A 20,442-nucleotide genomic window follows, 5' to 3' on the forward strand; every position below is an offset into this window, starting at 1 on the left:
AGATGGTGATAGCACCTGAAGAACCTGTAAAATAGGAAGTGTAGTCCCTTGCAAAGCATTTGCTTTCATACTACACTGTAACAAGAAGCAAGTGTAACAAACAAGAGGAAGGTGATGGAAGACCTCCTGAGACAGGATGATCGCAGTTCATTGCACATTTTGTTGTATGCTACATTGCTACATTAAGGTCACAATTTATATTTTACATCACATTTCAGCTAGAAACTTAGTAAAAAATGTACACAATGTTTTGCATGAGCACCGTAGACCACCAGTACAAGCAAATGGCATCAACACACACCTATTTTCAGCAAACAAGCATTTGAGGAAACTCGTTGGATGAATTTTGCTATCGGTTATAGATCAATTGAAGAGTCAAAAGAACCTCAAAGCAGCAACAGCCCTTCTCTTCATACCACTCTTATTCATACTACTCTCCCCCCTCAGGTGCTAAGGGAGGGAAAGAGCCTCAACATGGCGCCCGAGAGCCCGCCTTCCCGCCGGCGGAAGCGGGAGTGACGGCACTGAGGGCGACGCCAAGATGGCGGCACCCAGCTTGCTGCGGGGGGCGTTTAGGCGGCTGTTCGCCGGGCTCTGGGGAAGCGGCTGGGTCGCACCACCGGCTAGAACCCTCCGGGAGGGTGAGTGCACGAGTGGCCGTCTACAAAGGGGCTGTTCGGGGGGGTCGGGGCAGTGCTCCGGGATCGTTCTGTATTGCCCCGACCCCCGGCAGCCTCTCGCTGTGGTCTCTCACTGCGGTGGAACTACGCTGTTTCACCATCACCTAGTGGTTTTTTTTTCTTTTTCTTCTTAATTTCCGTTAAGGAGGAATGAGTCTCATTTTGTTTTCTTCTCTTTTTCTCCTTTATTTTTGTTCTGTGTAGTCGTGGAGGTGACTGAAGGCAACACGACCATAGTAAGTCTCTATCCCTACTTCTTTCTCGTTAACAGCTGATGCTGTTAATTCTTCTTTCTGCAGTGGGGAATAAGCCTGTTGGCTCCGAAAGGGGAGGGTGAAAGGGTCGGCTTTCTGCCCAAACGACACCGCAGCCTGTGAAGGCCAAACAAAAGAAAGAGGGCGTTACAAGTGTAGTTAAGCCGGTTGGCCACAGAAAGCCTGGGTCGTCACCCTGCTGCTGAGCAAGGTGATGGAGGGCTGCGGTCAGGGCTACCCAGACCTCTTGTGTGGTAATACCCGATAAAACTGGGAGCCCTGACACTTGTCATCATCTCAGCCCCATGGTTAGCGTGAGCAGGCATGGCCAAAGTTTGCCTGACTGCAGAGTTGCTCAGTGCCGGCTGTATGACACACGTGCCGCTTGCCTTTGATCTGCACTGTGTTTGTCACAACATGTGCCTCACCAGCTGCTGGTGATGTTAAGGTTTTGTAATGCATCCAATGAGGAGAAAATAATCAGTGGAAGAACCGTTGTCAAAAGCAAGCCTCTAAATACTCAAACAGTATTGCTTCTGAAAGTTTTTATATGTGTCTTGAAGACAGGCAACACAGATACTTGGAGGTGTTTCAATATCATTGTGAGAGTAGAGCATGGATTATACATAAATAAAGATTGAAGGGACTTTTTATTTTCTTTCTTTGCTATGCAAAAACTGTTTATACATTTAAAAGTCTGGGTTTCCTTTGTGTCATGTTTGGATTTGTGGGCACTGTCATGTTTGAAACTTGGAGTAGGTTACTTACAGTTTAGATGTATAACTTTTTTATACTTCCTTTGTGCATCATAGGGAAGATCTGGATACTTCTGCGTAATATGCATCAGTACTAATGCATCCACATATGATTCATCTATGCTCATAGATGAGAAAATCTTGTAACAAATGATGTAAATTGGCCGACTAGAGGGCTGATGCATTTCTCAGTATATTCTTTGGTCACTCCATTTTTCCTATGAACTCAACCTCAGATTTATCTGAATCCATCTGCATGCTCATCTTCTTATGAACTCGTATGTTTTATCAGTATCAAAGGAAGTGCTGGACATGAACCAGATGAATGAATCCTAGCGGAACTCAGAATTCATCAGCATACTGAGAACATCAAGCCTCTGTACTCATTCTTAGTTCTGTAACGGAAGAATAATAACTCAGTGGCTTAACAATATGATAGCCCTCAGTTATTGGTCAATAATTACCCAAATCTGTATGTTGAAATTGATGCCAAGAAAAATTGATGTAGCATTCTGATTATATTTTTTCTTCATTTACTTTCAAGGTGAAATTGCAGTCAAAGTGCAAAGTGCAGTCAAATAGCGCACAACAGACATCTTCTAACAGTCCTGATTTTTCCTCATAGTTTTCCATGTTGGTGGTTTACAATCTAGCAAGCCTATGGGTGTTTTGGCCCACAGCATGCATCTGCTACTTTGTGATACTCTCGTATTCCCAGCAAAAATGTTTAAGGCTTCTGTCTAACAGGTTGCTACCATTGCAAGGCATAGTAGTTCAGAGGAATACACAATAAATGGAATTCAAGCAAGAATGAGAACTTCACATTAAGTGTGTACTAGCTTAAATTTAAGTAAAATATACACAAGGGTTTGTCAAATGATTTTCTGTGCCCCTTGGATTTTTTTTTATCCCAAATGCCTTTGCATTCCCAAAGTGCTCAGTCTCTCAGTATATGAGTAAGTCATGTAATACGAATCCTGGCTCCCTTACATCCATGCTGTACTGGTCAGCATGTCATAGACTTGATGAAAGATACTCCTCGAATCACAGAGAAAGTTAGGTATCTGTACTATGGAATCTTTGCTTGTTCATTATATTCTCTGAATTGTTTCTTAGATTGAAGGGAAAATTATTGAGGATGCTGAAACACCACCACCTCCTAACCCCTCTGGCCAGTGTCCTATCTGTCGCTGGAACCTGAAGCATAAGTACGATTATGTGGTAAGTGTAATGAAATAGTATTCCCCACAGGTGGATAAATATTGCTCTCCGATGTAGGGTACTGTACAACCTGCCCCTTTCTTCTTTTGCTGGGTATAGTCAGAGTAGATCATTCCACCTCTGCTGCCCTTGAGTGTAATAACTTCCTACATAGTAATTGCCTGCCTTGGCTGATGGTATTCCTTGGGGAAAAAATGGATTTTCTCATATCAAGTAGGAGGTTTGGAATTATGCACATGCTCATTTCTTCTGACCATCTTGTCCTAGAAGTTGTATTTCTAATGTGCATAGCAGCTCTTTAGCATGGTTAGGTGAGTAGAGCTGGAATGCGATGTTTAGCTATCAGATTCAAGCCTGCTGTAACTCCAGAGAGGCCAGAAAACTTGATTAAATCAGTTGTGTACTTGAGCACCATGGTTTCATTTTGGGTCATTGTTCTCCAAGGTGGTAACTATTCTTTATGCATTTTAAAGGCCTTGATGTATGTGAGGTAGAGCACACACGCTGACTTCCCTCTCCCCTTAGCAACAGAAAGAAAAAAAAAAACAGATTTTGATTGATGTCTTTTGCAGGAAATGCTAATGAGAGTATTAATAACTCTAAGTGTGGAAAGGCAGGGAAAGTATGTAATTCTTTAAAGCAAAAGCGCCATTGAATAGAGAGTATGAAGTAGAAGACGTCGAATGTAGCCTCACCAAATGTCATTCAGACACAGAGTTCATAAAAGGACTAAGTGCCCCCACCACGCTAAAATCTCAGTGCTGGAATCAGGAAAGAAAACCAGACAAGAACATGCTGTTACTAAGATAAGGTAACGGAGAAGTCAGAGCGAGTTAATGCCACTAGGATTAGGGTGAAAGAGATACAAATACATCTGGAGGAAAATAAATACTTTGAGAAAGGAAGAACATTAACGTGAGAGGAACAGAAAGCCCTGTTGGCTGCAGAATGACTGAGCTGCTCACATGCAGTCCTAGTGCGTACAGAAATTAAAAGCTTTGGATATCTTGGTACTAATGACAATCTCGCAAATAACTACTGCAAGGCAACGGGAAAAAAACAGCTAAACAAATACATACTTAAGCTATAGAGATAGCTTAAGCATTGAATTAGGTACAGAACAGTAGGCCCAGCTTGCATGTAGCCCCAAGATCTTAGGGGACTTAACTAACAAATATGTTACTTGACTTGGGAAGGATTTTATTTAACGTATGGAAAAGGCCTAAGGAATCACAAAATAGTCTGGTCTCTGTGCTGTCAGTGATTCCAACTCTGATATGGAAAGTGCTGGAATAACAAATCTAATTTGTTTTATGTTGCCATGTTTGAATGCAGGGATTTCTTGCAAGACACGCTTCTTTATGGTTGCTAAACTGAACTATTTGAAGTAAACCGTTCACACTGGAAAATAGTTTTCAAAGGGTAATTCAGTGTTACATGCAATTAAATATAAGGAGCTGGCAGTATTGTTAACTAGTTCTAGCTCTGTGGATTTCTAGGAAGTGTTTCATGAGTCTCACATTAGGAGCTCTAGAGGAACTATAAACTGATGCTTAGGATTGAAGTGAGCTACTGCAGAGGATCAGATCTTGGAAATTACCATGAAAACATTTTCTGCCTCTGTTGATGGTAGTGGACTCCATTGTGTGAATAGATAACAGAGCCACTGAGATCCAGAGCATTGGGTTTAGATAATGTAGTGCTGCAGAGACTGTGTGCCAGGGTTAGAAGGAGACTGTTAGTCAAGTGTTACCTGTGTTTTTACTGTGAATGAAGATTTTGCATTTCTTCCATACTGAAGTTCAGTTTGATTCTTAGATCCTGGTTTCTGCTGGTCAGCATAGAGGGAAGAGAAAACCAAATGTGAGGAGAGATCCTGCAGCCAGAATGTTTAGAATCATTGTTGAGGCTGTTCCCAAAAATAGAGGAATCCTGGATGTGTCCATCCTGGCTATGCAGGATATATGGCTAGTTCCTGCATATATACATCTAGTACTTCTGCTGTGGAGCAGAGGAGAATGTGGACAAAAAGCTGAAGATAGTAGTATGAACTGGCATATCTGAGTCATAGCATGTTCCTGCCTCAGTATTTAGAGCTATTCCTCCACGGGCCTGATGTGAACTAGGAAAGTTTCAGTTCTGGAGTAGATCACCTCTTCTGCTTGAATAAGTTTGTTATGTGTTTGAATGCCAGTTGAGAATTTATGGGCTTTTAAATGTTAAGGTGAATAAAACCTCCCTTTTCTGCACAAAAGCTCTCTGCTATTTTTCTATGCTACAGCAGGGATGACTAGCAGAATCTTGAAGTGCTCAAACAATAAAGGGCAGAGACATTACTGTGTGGGTAATTAAATGGTGGCACAATTTACTCGCTGGTGGTTGAATTATCCTAAAAGACAGTAAATCGAGAACAGCTATCTTTGTTAAAGACACGGGGTAGTTTATAAAGCATAAACTATAACCTGTGTTTGAAAAAAGACTAGAATGGATGGATCACAGTGGTTCTTTTGAGATTGATAAGCTGAGATCAGTCAGTTGCACAGAAGGGAAAGTGTGAGCTTTTTTGCTTGAGATGCTTGTAATTGGAATGAATAAGGCACTATGAAAAGGGAAGTGTTGAATTAGCCCCTGAGGGAGCTGAGTAATATGACCTCATAGGACTTTCCTTTTGTGATGGGCAACTAGCACAGTCTAAAGTAGTGGCATAATGAGTTACTTTAGCTGTCGGAGAACTGGGGGACCAATGTCTCCTAAGTTATTAATCAACCAAACAGGCATTGTGAGCGCTCTCGGGTCATGATTCCAACTTGCCTCAGCTGTGGTGTGGAGGGCTGCAGTTGTCATTGCCAGTTCAGTCCTTAGTCTCTGCTGAGGCTCAAGATAAAGGGGCCCAAGGCACAAATTCCCACAGTTTGTGATCCGGGTATGTCTATCCACTAAAAACTTAGAGGTGATTTTATTTTTTGTAGCCATTGGAGATTTTAAACAATAAAACGATTTTGATCACAGTCAGGCAACTGGTTTGGAATCTGCAGTCTTCTTACAAAATATCTAAAGGATGGTGTACAGCTCCCCGGAGTAAAAGTGAAAGGAGGAAGTATATTCTTGTGTAACTGGAAATAATGACTTGGCTGATACAACCCAGTAGTAATTTGGCTACGCAGACAAATCTTATTGTGGTAAGTGGGAGGTATTAATGAATTGCATATAACATGTCAAGGACCTTGCTTTTCAGATTGTCTGTTGATAGTAAAATGCAGAGATGCCTCTGCTATTCAGTTGCTAAACAAAACACTGTATAGCACATTATTATGAACGGATAGCAAGTTCATCCAGGCCTTTTAGAGGTGAAGGCCAAGCTTGGTTGGTTGTTTTTTGCCTTTTCTCCTTATCCACTTCAACCATCGTTAGTCTGAGTTAGGCAGTAAACATGTCATCTTGCTTTAGCAGCAATTAGAGGAAACTGAACTGCAAAGTTTGCCTGTTAGCTCTAGATTAATTCAATCCAAATTGTTTTCATCAAATGCTGCAGATTACAGGGGTGGGAATCTGGGTCCAGCCTCGTGGGAGCTGTCCAGTGATTAAAGCAAAGCCGTGGTTACAGGCTTGGCTGTCCATTAGCACACAATGTGAATTTCATGGAACATGACGGCACTATGAGAACTTGCCAGACGTATTTTTTTCTTTGACTCTTCTATGTACTTGCACACTTTCCCTCCACAGCTGCCCCGTAAAGTTGGCTGTACCTGTCTGCTTTCTCCCAGTGGTAAGATGCATCTGTGTGATTACAATGGGAGAGGCACCTGCTCTGTTAACTGTGGGAATCTTCAGAAATGGACAAACCTTCTGTCGAGTATGCAGCATTTCAAGCCAAATGGCATGAGTATGATTTGAAGCTGTGGCAACTAGAACATAAGCGATTTCACTTGAGAAATGACTGCCACACAGAGCTGGTCAGCTGGTGATGCTGTTGCTCAGAGATAATAACAAAAAAATGGATTTTCCTGATTTTTTATTTTATTTTTTTCCAGTGGGAGAAAAAGCACTATCTCCCTTTATTTTTCACCTCCCCTCCTTTGCATGGAAATATTTGATAACAGCTCTGTGACTCCATGAGGCGTGGTGGTAATATGAGAAAGCACTTGGACCACACACACCCTTCACTAGAGCCTGTGGCCTCAGTAGGTTTTCACTGTAGCAAAGACTAGAACAGCCTTAAACTTGCCATCATCTCCCTTTTCCCTCTTTCCCACAGAGTAATGCAAGCTAGTAGAAAAGCCTAGGAAGTTTTTCATTTCCTAGGCAGTTTGAGCTGAACAGCCCTTTCTCACTTAGGGAAGTGGTATGTTTGTGCTAAATGGCAAATTGAGGTGTTGGTTATTTGGAGAACTGGGTAGCTAAAGAAGATGGGAAAAGGGGGATGGAGTCTTGCTTCAGTTTCCTGGACCCAATCCAGTGCATTTCAGGAGTGGCTGAAAGTCAGTGCCCCTGGATTGCTTGGCTGGCCCCTGCCCAACTTCCACCAACGCAGCTGGCACCAACTCATCCCCTGGTTACTGTTCTCATTGGCAGGGCAGTGCACTAGCTGGACCAAAGACACTTCTCTTCCCTTTTATCCACAGATGGCCTCTTGAGAGCTTCCTGCTCATTACTCAGCTATGTTATTCTTGTTCTTATGATGCAGCATCGCCGTGAATGGTGGATGATAAGCCATTTTGTATTTACAAAATGAAGGAGATGGATCTGAAAATCAACCTGATCATGTTAGTTGGTAGAACTAGGAGCTAGGGAAGAGGGAAATTGTTTGCTGTGGTCACAATAGTGAGGATGGGATTGGGGAAAATAAACCTCTGGATTTTTTGCTCCAGCATTTGTATATCAGCATCTCATATTGCAGAGTTGGTTATTGCTTGAAAGTCATACAGAATTCTAGCAGCCCGCTTCAGAGTTTAACCGATCTCACACATTAGGGATGGATTTATAAATTCAGTACAGCTGTAGCTTCTGAATGCCCATTTTTATTCCACTTGTAACTGTTCGTCTTTGCAATGGCAGTAAATGAGGCTAGGAATGTTTCAGGGAGCCCTTTGTAAAACAGACTAGATATAGAGTGGAAGAAGGCCTGCCTCTAACAGGCAGAGTTGGGGTCACCCATCGTGAAGAGCAACAAGTACTCTCAGTTCTCACCTGTTGCCCTAAACTGATAGGAGTATGGAGTGCTGATATACCTAGTTTGAATTCCTACCATGTTGAAGTGTCTGTTGTCACGTCCCTTCCAGCCTTGTGAGCCGCCTCTGCATGGTCCAGCTACCTCAACTATGAAAATGTTTACAGTGATGGAGAAGTAAACTCTCAGCAACAAGTCTGTGAACAGATGGAGAAAAACAAGTACAGAGGCCCTAGAAGCCCTTTGGGTCAACTTGTGCAGACATCAGCACGTCAAGGGGACCTGCCTGCATTGATCTGAGGGTGCACTAGCAGTGGTGGTGCGTGTGGAAGTGAAGAGCTGGACTGGCTTACTATGTACAGTTAATGGGACACTCATGCAACAGCTGTTGCTGCTGTGTTTAGGAATTTGTAATCCCAGACCTGTGATACTATCTGATTTTAGAGATTCCTCTAATTTTGTTTTTATTAAAAGTGCTTTACATTTCTAGAGCTCTTAATTAAGGTCAACAGCAGTTTAATCTAAATGGTTCTTGAATCTCAGCCAAACCCTCAGTGTGTTTTGAGTGCTCCTTCTATGCAATGTGGCTTTAACATCTCAGCCTAATGCGTGCACACACAGGCAAAGAATTGAAAGCAGTGATTTATTCTATTAGGTCTTTCCTATCAGCACATGTTCTTTTCTTACAACAAGCTTCTTCATGGAACATTATGGACTGTTTCCTTGTTCTCCACCCCTCCGTGAGGGAAGTTCCACCATGGGAAACTGAAGTTTGAAGTTTGAAGAATAGATAGCAGAGAACAATCCTGCTCTGAGGGGAACAAGGAAAGGGCCAGAGGTGATCTAACATATCTGTGACCTTTAGGATAGCAGCTTTAATGGCGTTTCAAGTTGTGTAAACACATCCATCTGTAGGTCTTGTGTAACTGTGTCTCAGTACCTAGGACACATTATCTTAGCCAGAATCTTGGAGCAAGTGACAGTGAAGTAGTAGGGATTGCAGCTGACATCATGTGTTTACAGAAGTGAAATCAAGGGAAGACTCAGACCATGTTAGTGACCTCACTGAGTTAAGCTGGCAGGCAAAGTAATGGCTAGCAAAAGCCACTTGTTGACAAGCTGCATCTGAGATGTGTGGGAAGCATGCTTTGTTTTGTACTGAGTTCTGTACACAGCATGAGGACTAGCACAACACCTAAGAATCACAGCAATTAAAGGAGCTATATTACTTTGGTTTTGCCCTTTTCTTGCTTCTGCAGGATGTCTTGCTGTTGAGCCAGTTTATCCGTTCTGATGGAGGGATGCTGCCACGAAGGATCACAGGCCTGTGTTTGGAGGAGCACAAGAAGATTGCTGCCTGTGTGCAGATGGCGCACCGTGCAGGTACCTCGCCTCCTCCTTCAGACAACATCCTTAGTGCAGGGAATAGAGCCCCATGAGAGGGCTCTCCCACCCACATATTATGCTGGTGAGATTTCAGTGTCTAGTCACCCAGCAAACCCATCATGCACCAAGTACTGGGACAAGGTGACTGACCAGAAAGAAAATACTTGTTCTGCTTTCTGTGTGTCTTGGTTCCTGCCTTAGCAGTACATATTTACTTCTCTAGATGAGTCTACCATTGCTGAAAGATGAGGGAAATATCTCAATCCATAGTAACTAATGATTAAACACCAATTTTTGAAGTGACGTTTTAGCATAAGCTTGATCTTCTACCCATTAATGTACCTGTCTCCTATTCACCTTCAGAAGATCTTTGTTTTGACCTGGGAGCAGGTCCCAGGTTGACACAGTTTGAGTATTATCCAAGTTAAATGGACTGAAGATTTAATAGTCAGATTTTCATCCTGAAAGTGGAATCTGATTGGACTTCGGTGCTTTATGTCATCTCAAAAAGCCTCTTTGGTGAGCCTAAGTCTTCAGTGTGTGTTTCCTCTTAGATAGTGTGTACAGCAAAACCTCCTAGCTTCTCTCTGGCTAGAGCACAGGTTCAGCAGTGGCAAAAGAAAGAATACTTTTTCTGCTCTAGTTGTGTTTTAGCAGTAGGGATGTGGGTTGCCTGGCTTATGAGGTATAACTAATTTGTAGATGCTGTAGATGGAACAAAGGCACTGTAAAGTATTCTCACGCCTTTCTTTTTCTGTCTCAGGTTTACTGCCAAACCACAGGCCTTTACTTACTGAAGGGCATGTTCCCAGGAAACCCAAGTTGAACAGGTGAGTAGTCTTGTCTTTCCATGTCTCTCTTTTTCAGGAATAGATTGGAAGAGGAAAAGCAGTTCCTTATAACTGGCGAAAACATGCCTTAGGCAACAGGTCTTATAAAGAATACATATCTACTGCAATGAAGTACTTGCATTAGACTTCTAAGGACAAACTGCATCTCATTCCATCAGTCTACTGCCACAGGATGAATGCCACACATTAGTCTGCCCTCCCTTCTTCAGCTGCCTCCTGCTCATTAATATTCAGTAGGGCAGACATGGAAGGCTGCCACAGAAATGGAGTCACAGCATCACAGGGTAGTTGAGGTTAGACAGGTACTGTGGAGACTATTTAGTCACCTCCTGCTCAAGCAGGGTCACTATTGCTGATTACCCAAGAATGCCCAGCCAAATTTTAAATATCTCCAAGGACAGACCATTCACGGTTTCTTTGTTCCAGAGTTCAGCCACTCACAGTTATGAAGGTACTTTCTTAAATATAGATTACACCACTTTTAGTTTGTGCCCATTGCCTCTTATATTTTTGCTGTGCACCACAGAGAAGAGCCCGTCTGTCTTCTCTATACCTTCCTTTCAGGTATTTGTAAGCACTAATGAGACCCTCTCTGAACCTTCTCATCTCCAGAATAAACAGTCCCTTCCCTCTCAGCCTTTTGGTGTCTGGCCCTCAACTGCACACAGGACGAAAGGGTGCTTGGGATGGGTACCAGCCATGTGCTGGGGGCTGCACATCTAGCAAGGGCCTGCCAGAAGCCTGTTTTACACTGCCCCATCTCCATTTGCCCTTTTTGACTGCAAGCTGTGATTCGTCCTCAGCCTGCCCTTCCTGTGTAGCATGCTGTCTTCCCCCTCCCAGTACTGAATGGCCCCTGGCCTTTGGGGCAAACCTAAAGGCTGCTGTCGCCTTCTGCGCTTTGCTCGGCATTAGGAGGTGCTAATCCCCTGTTTATGGCCTCACACTCTGTTTCCATGGGGATGTCAGAGCGGTTTATGAACCCTGCATTAGCAAGCCATGGGGTTACCAGAGGGCATGGGGCTGTTGCTGGGAAAGCTTAGGCTGCAGTGTTTGGGGCAGAGACTCCTTCCTGCATTTCAGGTCTGATGCTCTGCAATGGAGATCTGAGGCAGGCCCTTGGAAATGTCCCTGAGATGCTGGCAGGCTGTGCACTGAGTGTTGGGGAGAATCAAACTGGAGGACTCTACATTTGGTGCAGCCTTGTTTCCATCAGATATTTTGACTCCTTGTTTTTCCTGTATCTTAAAAGTCTTTGGGATTATTTAGTTGCTGCTTTTATCCAGCAGCTGTGGGGTGGAGCACATTATCTAATTAGAATCACAGAATCACCGAGGTTGGAAAAGACCTAAAAGATCATCCAGTCCAACCGTTCACCTATTACTAATAGCTCCCACCACTAAACCATGTCCCTCAACACAACATCCAATTGTTCCTTGAACACCCACAGGGTCGGTGACTCCACCATCTCCCTGGGCAGTGCATTCCAGTGCCTGACCACCCTTTCTGAGAAGTAATATTTCCTAATGTCCAGCCTCAATCTCCCCTGCTGCAGCTTGAAACCATCCCCTCTAGTCCTATCACTAATGACATGAGAGAAGGCATTGACCCCCCAGCTCACTACAACCTCCCTTCAGGAAGTTATAGAGGGCAATAAGGTATCCCCTGAGCCTCCTCCAGGCTGAACATTCCCAGCTCCTTCAGCCTCTCCTCTTATGCCCTGTGCTCCAGACCCCTTACCAGTTTTGTTGCCCTCCTTTGAACATGCTGCAGGACCTCAATATCTTTCTTGCAGTGAGGGACCCAAAACTGGACACAGTACTCGAGGTGCAGCCTCACCAGCACTGAGTACAGGGGGACAATCACTTCTCTGCTCCAGCAGGCAACACTGTTTCTGATGCAAGCCAGGATGCTGTTAGTATTCACATAGCAACCTTGTGTAACAGGTTGAGACAGGAAATGGTAAATCCTGTATCTTGCTGGAATCACACCAGGACTCCAGGTCTAATGCCTTGAATTTTATAAATCGTTTCTTAGAATTTTAGAAGAACAAGGGATATTTCAACATATGTTCTATGTGGAAGTGGGTATCTCCACCTCTAAGATGAAGAGATTTTAATTAGTGATTAGTATCCGCACCTTCCCTGCTGCTAGTCCTTCCTTATACCACATGATTTTTTTCTTTCCAGCAAGAGAATGTAACAAGTAGATTGCAGATGGTTGAGGAGAACAAAGCTATTGTTGAGGAGATGGAAAAGCAGTGAAATAGGCAGTGTTTGGGGTTTGAATGGAGACAATGGAAGGGATCAAGAAATTTGATGGGAAGCTTTGGTAGTGATGGAGCTGGAACTAAATAAATACTGGAGCCAGGGTAGAGTGTAGGGGTACTTCAGGAGTGCGTCTGTGGTCCTTTACAACAGTCTCATTCTGCTGAAAGGGGAAAATCCATATCTCCTTGGAAATCTTATCCAGTGTGGCTCTATGAGAGTTTTAACTATGCCTGCCCCTACCTGGATTTTCCATGCTATTCTCATAAGTTTCCTTTGTAAATGACTTGTCCTAGCTTATTTTTCCTTTGCCTGTGTAACTGTTCTTAAAGTCTTTGTAAGGCCATGGTAACTGGGGACTCAGCCTGTGGTGATGCCGAGTGCAAGTGAGCTCGCAAGGGCAGAATTGGCCTGGGACATGAGTGAAGCAAGCTGCCGTGTTCAGTGCCATGGGAACCTAAACAGGTCATCCTGTAATCTTGTCTAACATAATAATGAACTGCCCACCTAACAGAGCCTCTCTTCACTGCATTTAAGGCCTGCTGGGTTTTCAAGTGCAGGGATCCTATCATAGCAGGTGCTGTATTGAACAATTAGGTGATGTATTTTCCAAATCTTTGAGCTCCAGCTTTTCTTGAGATCCCTGTATTGACTGCTGTAGTCGTCTTTATCTCTGTTTAAATGAGAGGTAACTGCTTTATTTTGTGCTGCTGTTGTAGCCCCAGGAATGCCAATGGGGAGAAAATGAGCAGTGATGTTAAATGCAGTTGTATCAGATTGCATCTTTGGCTACTTGTTAAAGCTTTTCCAAGACTAGAACACAGCTAATGTACATTCCTTAACGCTAGTTTGATGAGCCTATGCACTCTCCAGCTCAGCCTGCAGTAATGGCTTCTTCCTTCCACCATCAGTGGGTCTGTTCTGTGTGTAGTGTTGAAATAGACACTTCTGCTCTCTGTCTCCTCCAGAAAGCATTGACCACCCTTTTTGCAAGGATCAGGGATGCTGCCCTGCAGCTGATCTACCGATGTGAAGTTTGGATTTCTTACTTCCCTGGAAGTTGCTTTTCTGGTGCTTACAGGCAGAATCACTGTTACATTCTCTGAAGTGGTTTTATTGTCTCCATTGCACATACTTCAGACATTCTCTCTCACATGCCCCAGAATTGTCTGCATATTGGTAAGAATTTACCTGTTTTGTACTGGGTCGGTTGACAGGCAGCTTACCCCATTTCCTAACCTGTTTCTGGGATGCAAGAATAAGTGCAGACTGCTTTTGGAAGCAGTGATCTGCTGATCCCAGCTTGTTCTTGGTCACGCAGCTCTAGCACAGAGTGGGTGTGGTCACATCCATCCATCCAGGATGTAATGTAATGTAGAGAAGAAGATTGGGAACTGCAAAACAAGGTATAACGTGCAAGTGGAATCCAGTTAGAGCCACGCTCTGGCCATCATGGTGGTGGGTGATGTGTGGAACAGCTTGGGGTCAGAATTTAACAGAGGGGCACTCCACAGCTCTGTGTTCTACTCCCTGCATTTGGGACGCTGTCCAGGTAAGACCCACTGGATTCTAGGATTCAGTTCTTTCTTTTCACATTCTGTCTGATTTGTTTTTGATGATGATAGCTCATGACCATTATTGCTTAACTGCTTTATTTGCTGTGGGCACTTTAGACATATGGTCATCAGAGTATCTGCATCATCCATAAACTCTTCAGTCTACTGTCCTCTCCCTCTCTTTCGTAATATTTATCTACAGAACTTGGGCATGAAACCAGTGAAGATTACCCCTGTCATTACAGAATTGGTCCCTATGGTTCATTTATTTGGCCCATTCTGGGACTTTTGCTGTTTCCAAGGGTTGATTCTACAAGCAAACATGTCTTGTAGCCAAAGCTTGTTCCCTCAGCTGCAGTCCGAGTTCTTCCTTTTGTAACTTCCTGTTGTTACTTCTTCTTTTTGAGTTCATTTATGCTCCAGCCTGGCATGTTCTAGTAAAGTGCTGCAGCAACAAAACATTGTCAGTAGCCCATGAGGTTGAGGACATTCTCAGGGATTTCACCAACACTGTGTGGAGTGACAGGCTATTCGCAGATTCCAGGGTTGTGTTTGCAAGCCACCACACACAAAAAGCCATTTGGGAAGTTGTCAAGTACAGCTGCAGGCCACACTTCTGTCCTTGCTTTCCAGGAGTGGAAACCTGAACAACTCAGCAGTTTTGTTTACAGCATGGAGGTTGCTGCATGGGTATTGTGGACTAACTATCTAGAACAGACACCAAGTTCAGGCCATCATCTAGATGCTTTCTTAACGTGAATATACCACTGTGTTTCTCTTGGCAGGCCCAAATCGTTGGTTAAAGCACAGCTTTGGGAAGTTGTTCCCTTCCCAAAGGACTGAAGGATGTCACACGTTCCCTGAGTCATCCGTACTCTTGTCAGCAAGACATGCTGTACATGTGGAGTATGAGTATGTGATTTTAAGTGCTCAGTTACTATTCCATTTTCAGCTTCCTACTGGAAGAACAGAAATTGGCACAGCTAATATCCAGGCCAGTCCTTCCTCCGCATGAACTGGAGAATTTGCAGTGTGTCGGGGAAGAGGCAGGTTCCTTATGAGCTCCTCATGAATTATAAAGTTCTCAGGCTCTGCAGACACCTCTCATCCCTCAGAGCAGAATCCGGTTTCACTGCTATCAGTGTTTCACTCCAGCAGTTTGTGGTTTCTCTCATCTGTATGGAAACTCTGTGCATAGCATGTGAATTCAAAAGAGCAAAGAGCTGGAGTGGCTGCAGGTGAGCAAAACCAAGAAGTGTCTAGGGAAGGGATGTGGCAGGGAGGAGGCAGTCTTGCCAGCACTTTGATAGAGTGCTTCCTCTGCCTTCTGCTCTTAATCCAAACAGGAGACAGACTGAAAAAAGTTCAGTGAGGGTTCAGAAGTTCAGCCCTGAACCACGCCAGCATACTTGGGTTGCATGCAGGGCTGCAGTAGCCCCATGTGTAGGTAATTTCTCTTACCCAGCACATAGAATTTCTGTGCTTATTTTTAGGTGTTAAACAGCAGCTTCTCAGTGGGAAGGGTTTGGGGCCCTCCTGCTCACAGAATAAAATCCACGGAAACTGATTTCTACGAGCCACAGATATTTTGGGTGACTGCAGTGACTGTGGCTGACTAATTACATCTGTTTCCATTCATTTTAGGTCTTGCCATTTCCAATCAGGGAAATGTGACCAGAATTCCTATCTTGCCTTATCCAAACTAGTCACTTGTGTATCTGGAATCTAGGGATTCTGCTTGTTCCCTAGGATCCCACCACAATCGAGGTGGCAAGTAGAGCCCTGGGGTTGGTTGCTGCTCCCTGAGATCACATTTCTTTCCTCCTTTGTCCAGAATGAGAGCTCTGAATACTGAGATAACAGGTTAGGAGACTGCACGCCAGCTGCATTTGGCATCCACGTGGAAGCCCGACAGCCCTCAGCTGACTGAGAAAATTTAGACCATCTGGCAGTGTATGTCTGTGTGTTATTGTAAAAGCTGCCCAAGACAAACCAGGTGGCTCACTACAATGGGAAGTTGGGTGACTTGGCTAGAAAAGGGTGCACAACTTTCTGAAGCACTGGATTACGTGGACAGTAAAGTGCACAGAAAAGTCCCATGTGCTGGGCTTCGAAGCGCTCCTATATGAGTTTTGTGGATTCTTTTTACTCTTGGGCACAAAAAAAGTGATCTGTTCTGTGAAGCAGTAGGAACTTGGGTTAGTAAAAGAGGAAAAGAAACTTAGTAGAGCGAGTGCTGCCAGGCATTGGGCTTTTGCTATTGCTGAATCAAGGTTAAAAAAAAAAAAAAAAAAAAAAAAAACCAGCAAATAAAATAGGACAAGTTTGAGTTTGGGACAAAGCAAGTATTAAAGTGCTAAAAGCAAATGTGCTCCAGGAAGGGAAAGCGTCCAAATGTCTGTTTCAGCTAACAATGAAAAGCCCCAGCCTGCAGTCCCCAAAGGAAGCTAAAAGGCTGGACCAGAGGGCTGGATTAGACCTGCTCAAAGGAGAAAGAACAAAAGCTTTAAAATCAGGCCATTACTAAATCCTCCTTCCTATGCAGAATTGGGGTGTGCACTTCCAGCCCCCACACAGAAACAGAGGGATTTCTTAAAAAGCCACTGTCTGTCTAAACCTGCACACAGCATTGGTGTGTATCTCGCATTCACGCGTTTGCTTCTCTCCCATTGAGAACATTTATTATCACGGGACTGCTTTCCTGTAAACGTGCAGACACGTGACCAGAACTGCACTTGGCATATTGATGCATTACAATGATTTCAGATTCTTTTTTTTCCTTCTTTTGTTGTAACTGCGGTCTTGTGATATCAAGCCAGACTTCTCTCTGCAGGAAGGGAAGTGTGAGAAGACGTAGCCCCGTGTGCCTGTCAAATAACTCTACACCTTCTTCCAAAAAGAGCTGCCTTATATTGGCTCTTTTCCAGCTTCCCAAGTGGGGACCTGTGTTTGGTCTCTTTGAGCTCCCCTTACGTTTGGAATGAGAGATAGGAGTCTCTCTGACTTCTTGTCCTCATATTGTTACGTAAGGGATTCCACTAACGCAGCAGCATAAAATTAAAGTTCAAAAGGGTCTAATATAATGCATTTACGTGAGGAAAACTGACTGAGCTTTGTTCCGTGCCATCTTTTGAACCCCTCCTGCCATCCTAACTATCATAAACTCCTGAAAGCAAAAGCAAAACAGTTTGGAAGTGGCTTCATTTCAGTGGCAGGAACCTCAAACTGCAATTCATTTTTTCAATCAGTATTATTTGGGATTGCTGGAGAAGAAAAGTACTAGGAAAATGTGTTGCTGTTACACAGTCTGTAGCTGCCTGGCATAGCAAGCTTTCTTTGGAGCTCCTGGGAATCTGCCACATGCCTTCAAACAAATGCATTACATGATCTCTGTCCAAAGTTCTTAATATCTCAAATTTGCATGATGCAAATGAAAGGTAACAAAGCTGTTTGGGGAGAGGATGACTGATTGAGGTTACATGAAGACCATGGGATTACTCAACACAGGCATGCAAACATCGTTGGACAAAGTTTATCAGTCTGTTCCAAATTCTAATTTGTTGGAGCATTGTTTGTGCAGATTATGCTGGGGTTTTACTTTGGATCTTTATTGTCTGAAAAGACTCTTCTTTCTCTAAGGACCTCTGTTCCCTCTCTACTGGTAGCGAAAGATTTAAAGCCTAACAAAACTCCAGGCCACCCAGCCGCAGGGTAAGATTTCCAGTAACCGATTCTGAATCTGAAATCCCCTGCCAGTTTGCAAAGCCAAGTCTAAAACATCAAATGGCAAAAAAGCAGAGGATATTTGCCAGACGTTACTCCGCACAGAGATTTGCAGTTGTGATAATTCGATTATGGTACCTCTTCCATTGCAGGTTCTGACTTCCTGCAGCAGCAAATTGGAATAGTCTTATAAAGAGAATGCTAAAGCAAACTCGAGTATATGAAAATGCAAGACTGGGCCAGAATCCCATCCTGTGGAAAAGAAGTACCTATTTATCCACTGAAAGCAAACTAGTTCTTTTTCAGAGGCTATTTTACACTGAACTTGGCCTTTGTAATTAGTTTATCTTGTTGAGGCAAGCTGTTGAAATGGCACCTCCTCTAGAGAATGGATGGACGGACTGTTGAACTTAGCTGCAGTGAAGGGATGTGGCATTCTGTGATAGCTACAGGTGGACAACTTGCCAGCAGCCTGGAGATTACACCTGATTTGTTTTACACAACTGCAAGTCAGGCAGGTGCCAGTGGCTACAGTACAGCAGAGGCGCAGCAGTTCCAAAACAAATAGTCCTTTTCAGTGCTTCCCTTCTGAACTGAGAGAGCTCTGCTCATCGTTTCTGCTTTCATAGAGAGGCATGTGGAAAGGCAAAGGCAATGTATTGAGTGTCTGCTTCTGCTTTGACTAAAGCCGTTTTTCAGTGATCGGTCTCAACTTGAAATACGTTTGTGTTGTTTTGACAGGTATCTGACTCGTTGGTCCGTCAGATCTGCAAAGCCCATCTGGAAGAGGGGCCCTAAGTGGTGCAAAGTTCCCATGCCAGTTGGACACCTTCTTCTGAAGGATAATGTCAAATTTATACACAAGCCCCTTTATTACAACCACTAGATTCCCGAACTGGCACAGTCAAGGAGCACAGCTGTTTTACACTGCTCTGCTTTTTTGTTTGCAAGTTTGTTGGTATCTCCAATTTCCAAATTCAGAAACTCTCATTAGTGTCCTGTATTGCCTCTGGCGAATGAGCTGCGATCTGTTCCTCAAGGAAAACACGGGATTCAGCAAAGCAGAATTCAACGTTCGGAATGATTTTGGAGAAAGCATGGGGCAAAGATTTTACCTCAAAGCCAGGAAGGATCTGAAGGCTTCTGTGTCACTGTAGTCTGCTGCTGGGTTTGGAAAGGCGGTTTCCTTCTTTTCCTGGAAATAAATGGTAATTCCCCTTTAACGTGTTTCAGTTTGGATTTGCCTCATTTGGGCTGTTGTATCTCTGACTTCCTGGAGCTCTGTGTCTCCTAAGCAGTAACAAATTAGGTTAATGACTACCAAAGTTAACTATATTTAAAATCTGTGCTATCCATAATTTGCAGCAGAAAACACATGGCGGTGGCAGGCAAACGTGTATTTCTTGCACATGCACTTCAGCATTCCAAGCTTGTGCATCCTTCCTGGATCAAGCAAATACAGAATGTTGATGTTCCAGACAAACGGACTTCGTTTTCTCCTTGCAAATAAATGCATTTTCTATGTTTTCCATGTCAGTGATGAGGGTCCTTCCCAGGATAGTTTTGGGCTGACAGATGCGCATAATTTTCCATATTGTAAGTAAAAGCGCCATTTCTCTTGTATAATGTCTATGTGCAACTTTCACTGATCATTTCTACTTGAGAAGTGCTAATTAAGGGCCTTATGTGAAAGGCTTATTAAATTATCAGGGTCATTATTGGCTCCATTTCTTTGATACTTATTTGAAAGCTACAAATCAACACAGCCTTCTATATGTACTGCTTGCATCAGAATCATCAGTTCATACTTATTGGTACGGACAGGAATAAAGGATTGGGATAAACTCATATTACCTGGGAAATCAAGTTAGTTTATAATGGAGTTTTTGGCTGGGGAGGTTGTTTCGTTTGGTTGGTTGGTCAGTTTTGTTGTTGGTGGTGTTGTTTTGCCTTTGTGGAATGGAAGCCCTGAATTTAGCCTTTTGAGCTGGCTAAGATGTTGTGGCTTTGGGAAAGAACTGACACTTCGTTCACTATACTGAGTTTAAATCTCTGGGTTGGCCATCTCTGTTTTATGAAGCTTTGAAACCTACAGGCCTTCAGAAAGGTAAAGATTTTTCCTTCTCCTGTGAACAGAAGTAGATGTGTTTTCTAGCCCAGGTAGCTGCACTCAGTGAGTTCTGCTAACAGAAATGTCACTGGATAAAGCCATGGCCTTGAGATGAACCTAAATGAGAAGGTTTTGCAAACAACTAAATGATGCCTACAGTTAATTTTTTTCTAAAGTTTTGTGAAATAAGCTGGAAAGACCACACTAATTTTTGTGAAGGCTAACACCTGAAAAACAAAACACACTCCTGTCTTCAGGATCCCCTTGAGTAACCAACACTCCAAGGCAAAAATTGCTTTTGTTCGTCATTCATGGGTGACAGCAGGCATTCATTTACGTTCCCTCCAGGTGAGTTTTTGTTTAAAGCATCATGTCTCTGTACACAAACTGTTGGCCCAGGTTTGATTTCTGACCTGAGACTCAGCCCTTCATGGAAGAAAATGTTGTTTGTTACCAGCTGAAGGATCTGTAG

The 20,442-nt window shown here is 43.5% G+C and overlaps 1 protein-coding gene across 1 annotated transcript; it reads left to right on the forward strand.

Annotated features, from left to right (window-relative positions):
• Positions 1 to 490: 490 nt before the first annotated feature.
• On the forward strand, positions 491 to 19,575 carry MRPS18A (mitochondrial ribosomal protein S18A). Its single transcript, XM_015857776.1, has 6 exons — positions 491 to 641; positions 885 to 916; positions 2,806 to 2,910; positions 9,337 to 9,460; positions 10,227 to 10,293; positions 18,602 to 19,575. Exons 1-6 carry the CDS (start codon positions 542 to 544, stop codon positions 18,744 to 18,746), a joined length of 573 nt encoding a protein of 190 aa, XP_015713262.1. The 5' UTR covers positions 491 to 541; the 3' UTR covers positions 18,747 to 19,575.
• Positions 19,576 to 20,442: the final 867 nt, after the last annotated feature.

The sequence above is a fragment of the Coturnix japonica genome, chromosome 3 (assembly GCF_001577835.2).
Source record: "Coturnix japonica isolate 7356 chromosome 3, Coturnix japonica 2.1, whole genome shotgun sequence".
Lineage (NCBI taxonomy): Eukaryota > Metazoa > Chordata > Aves > Galliformes > Phasianidae > Coturnix > Coturnix japonica.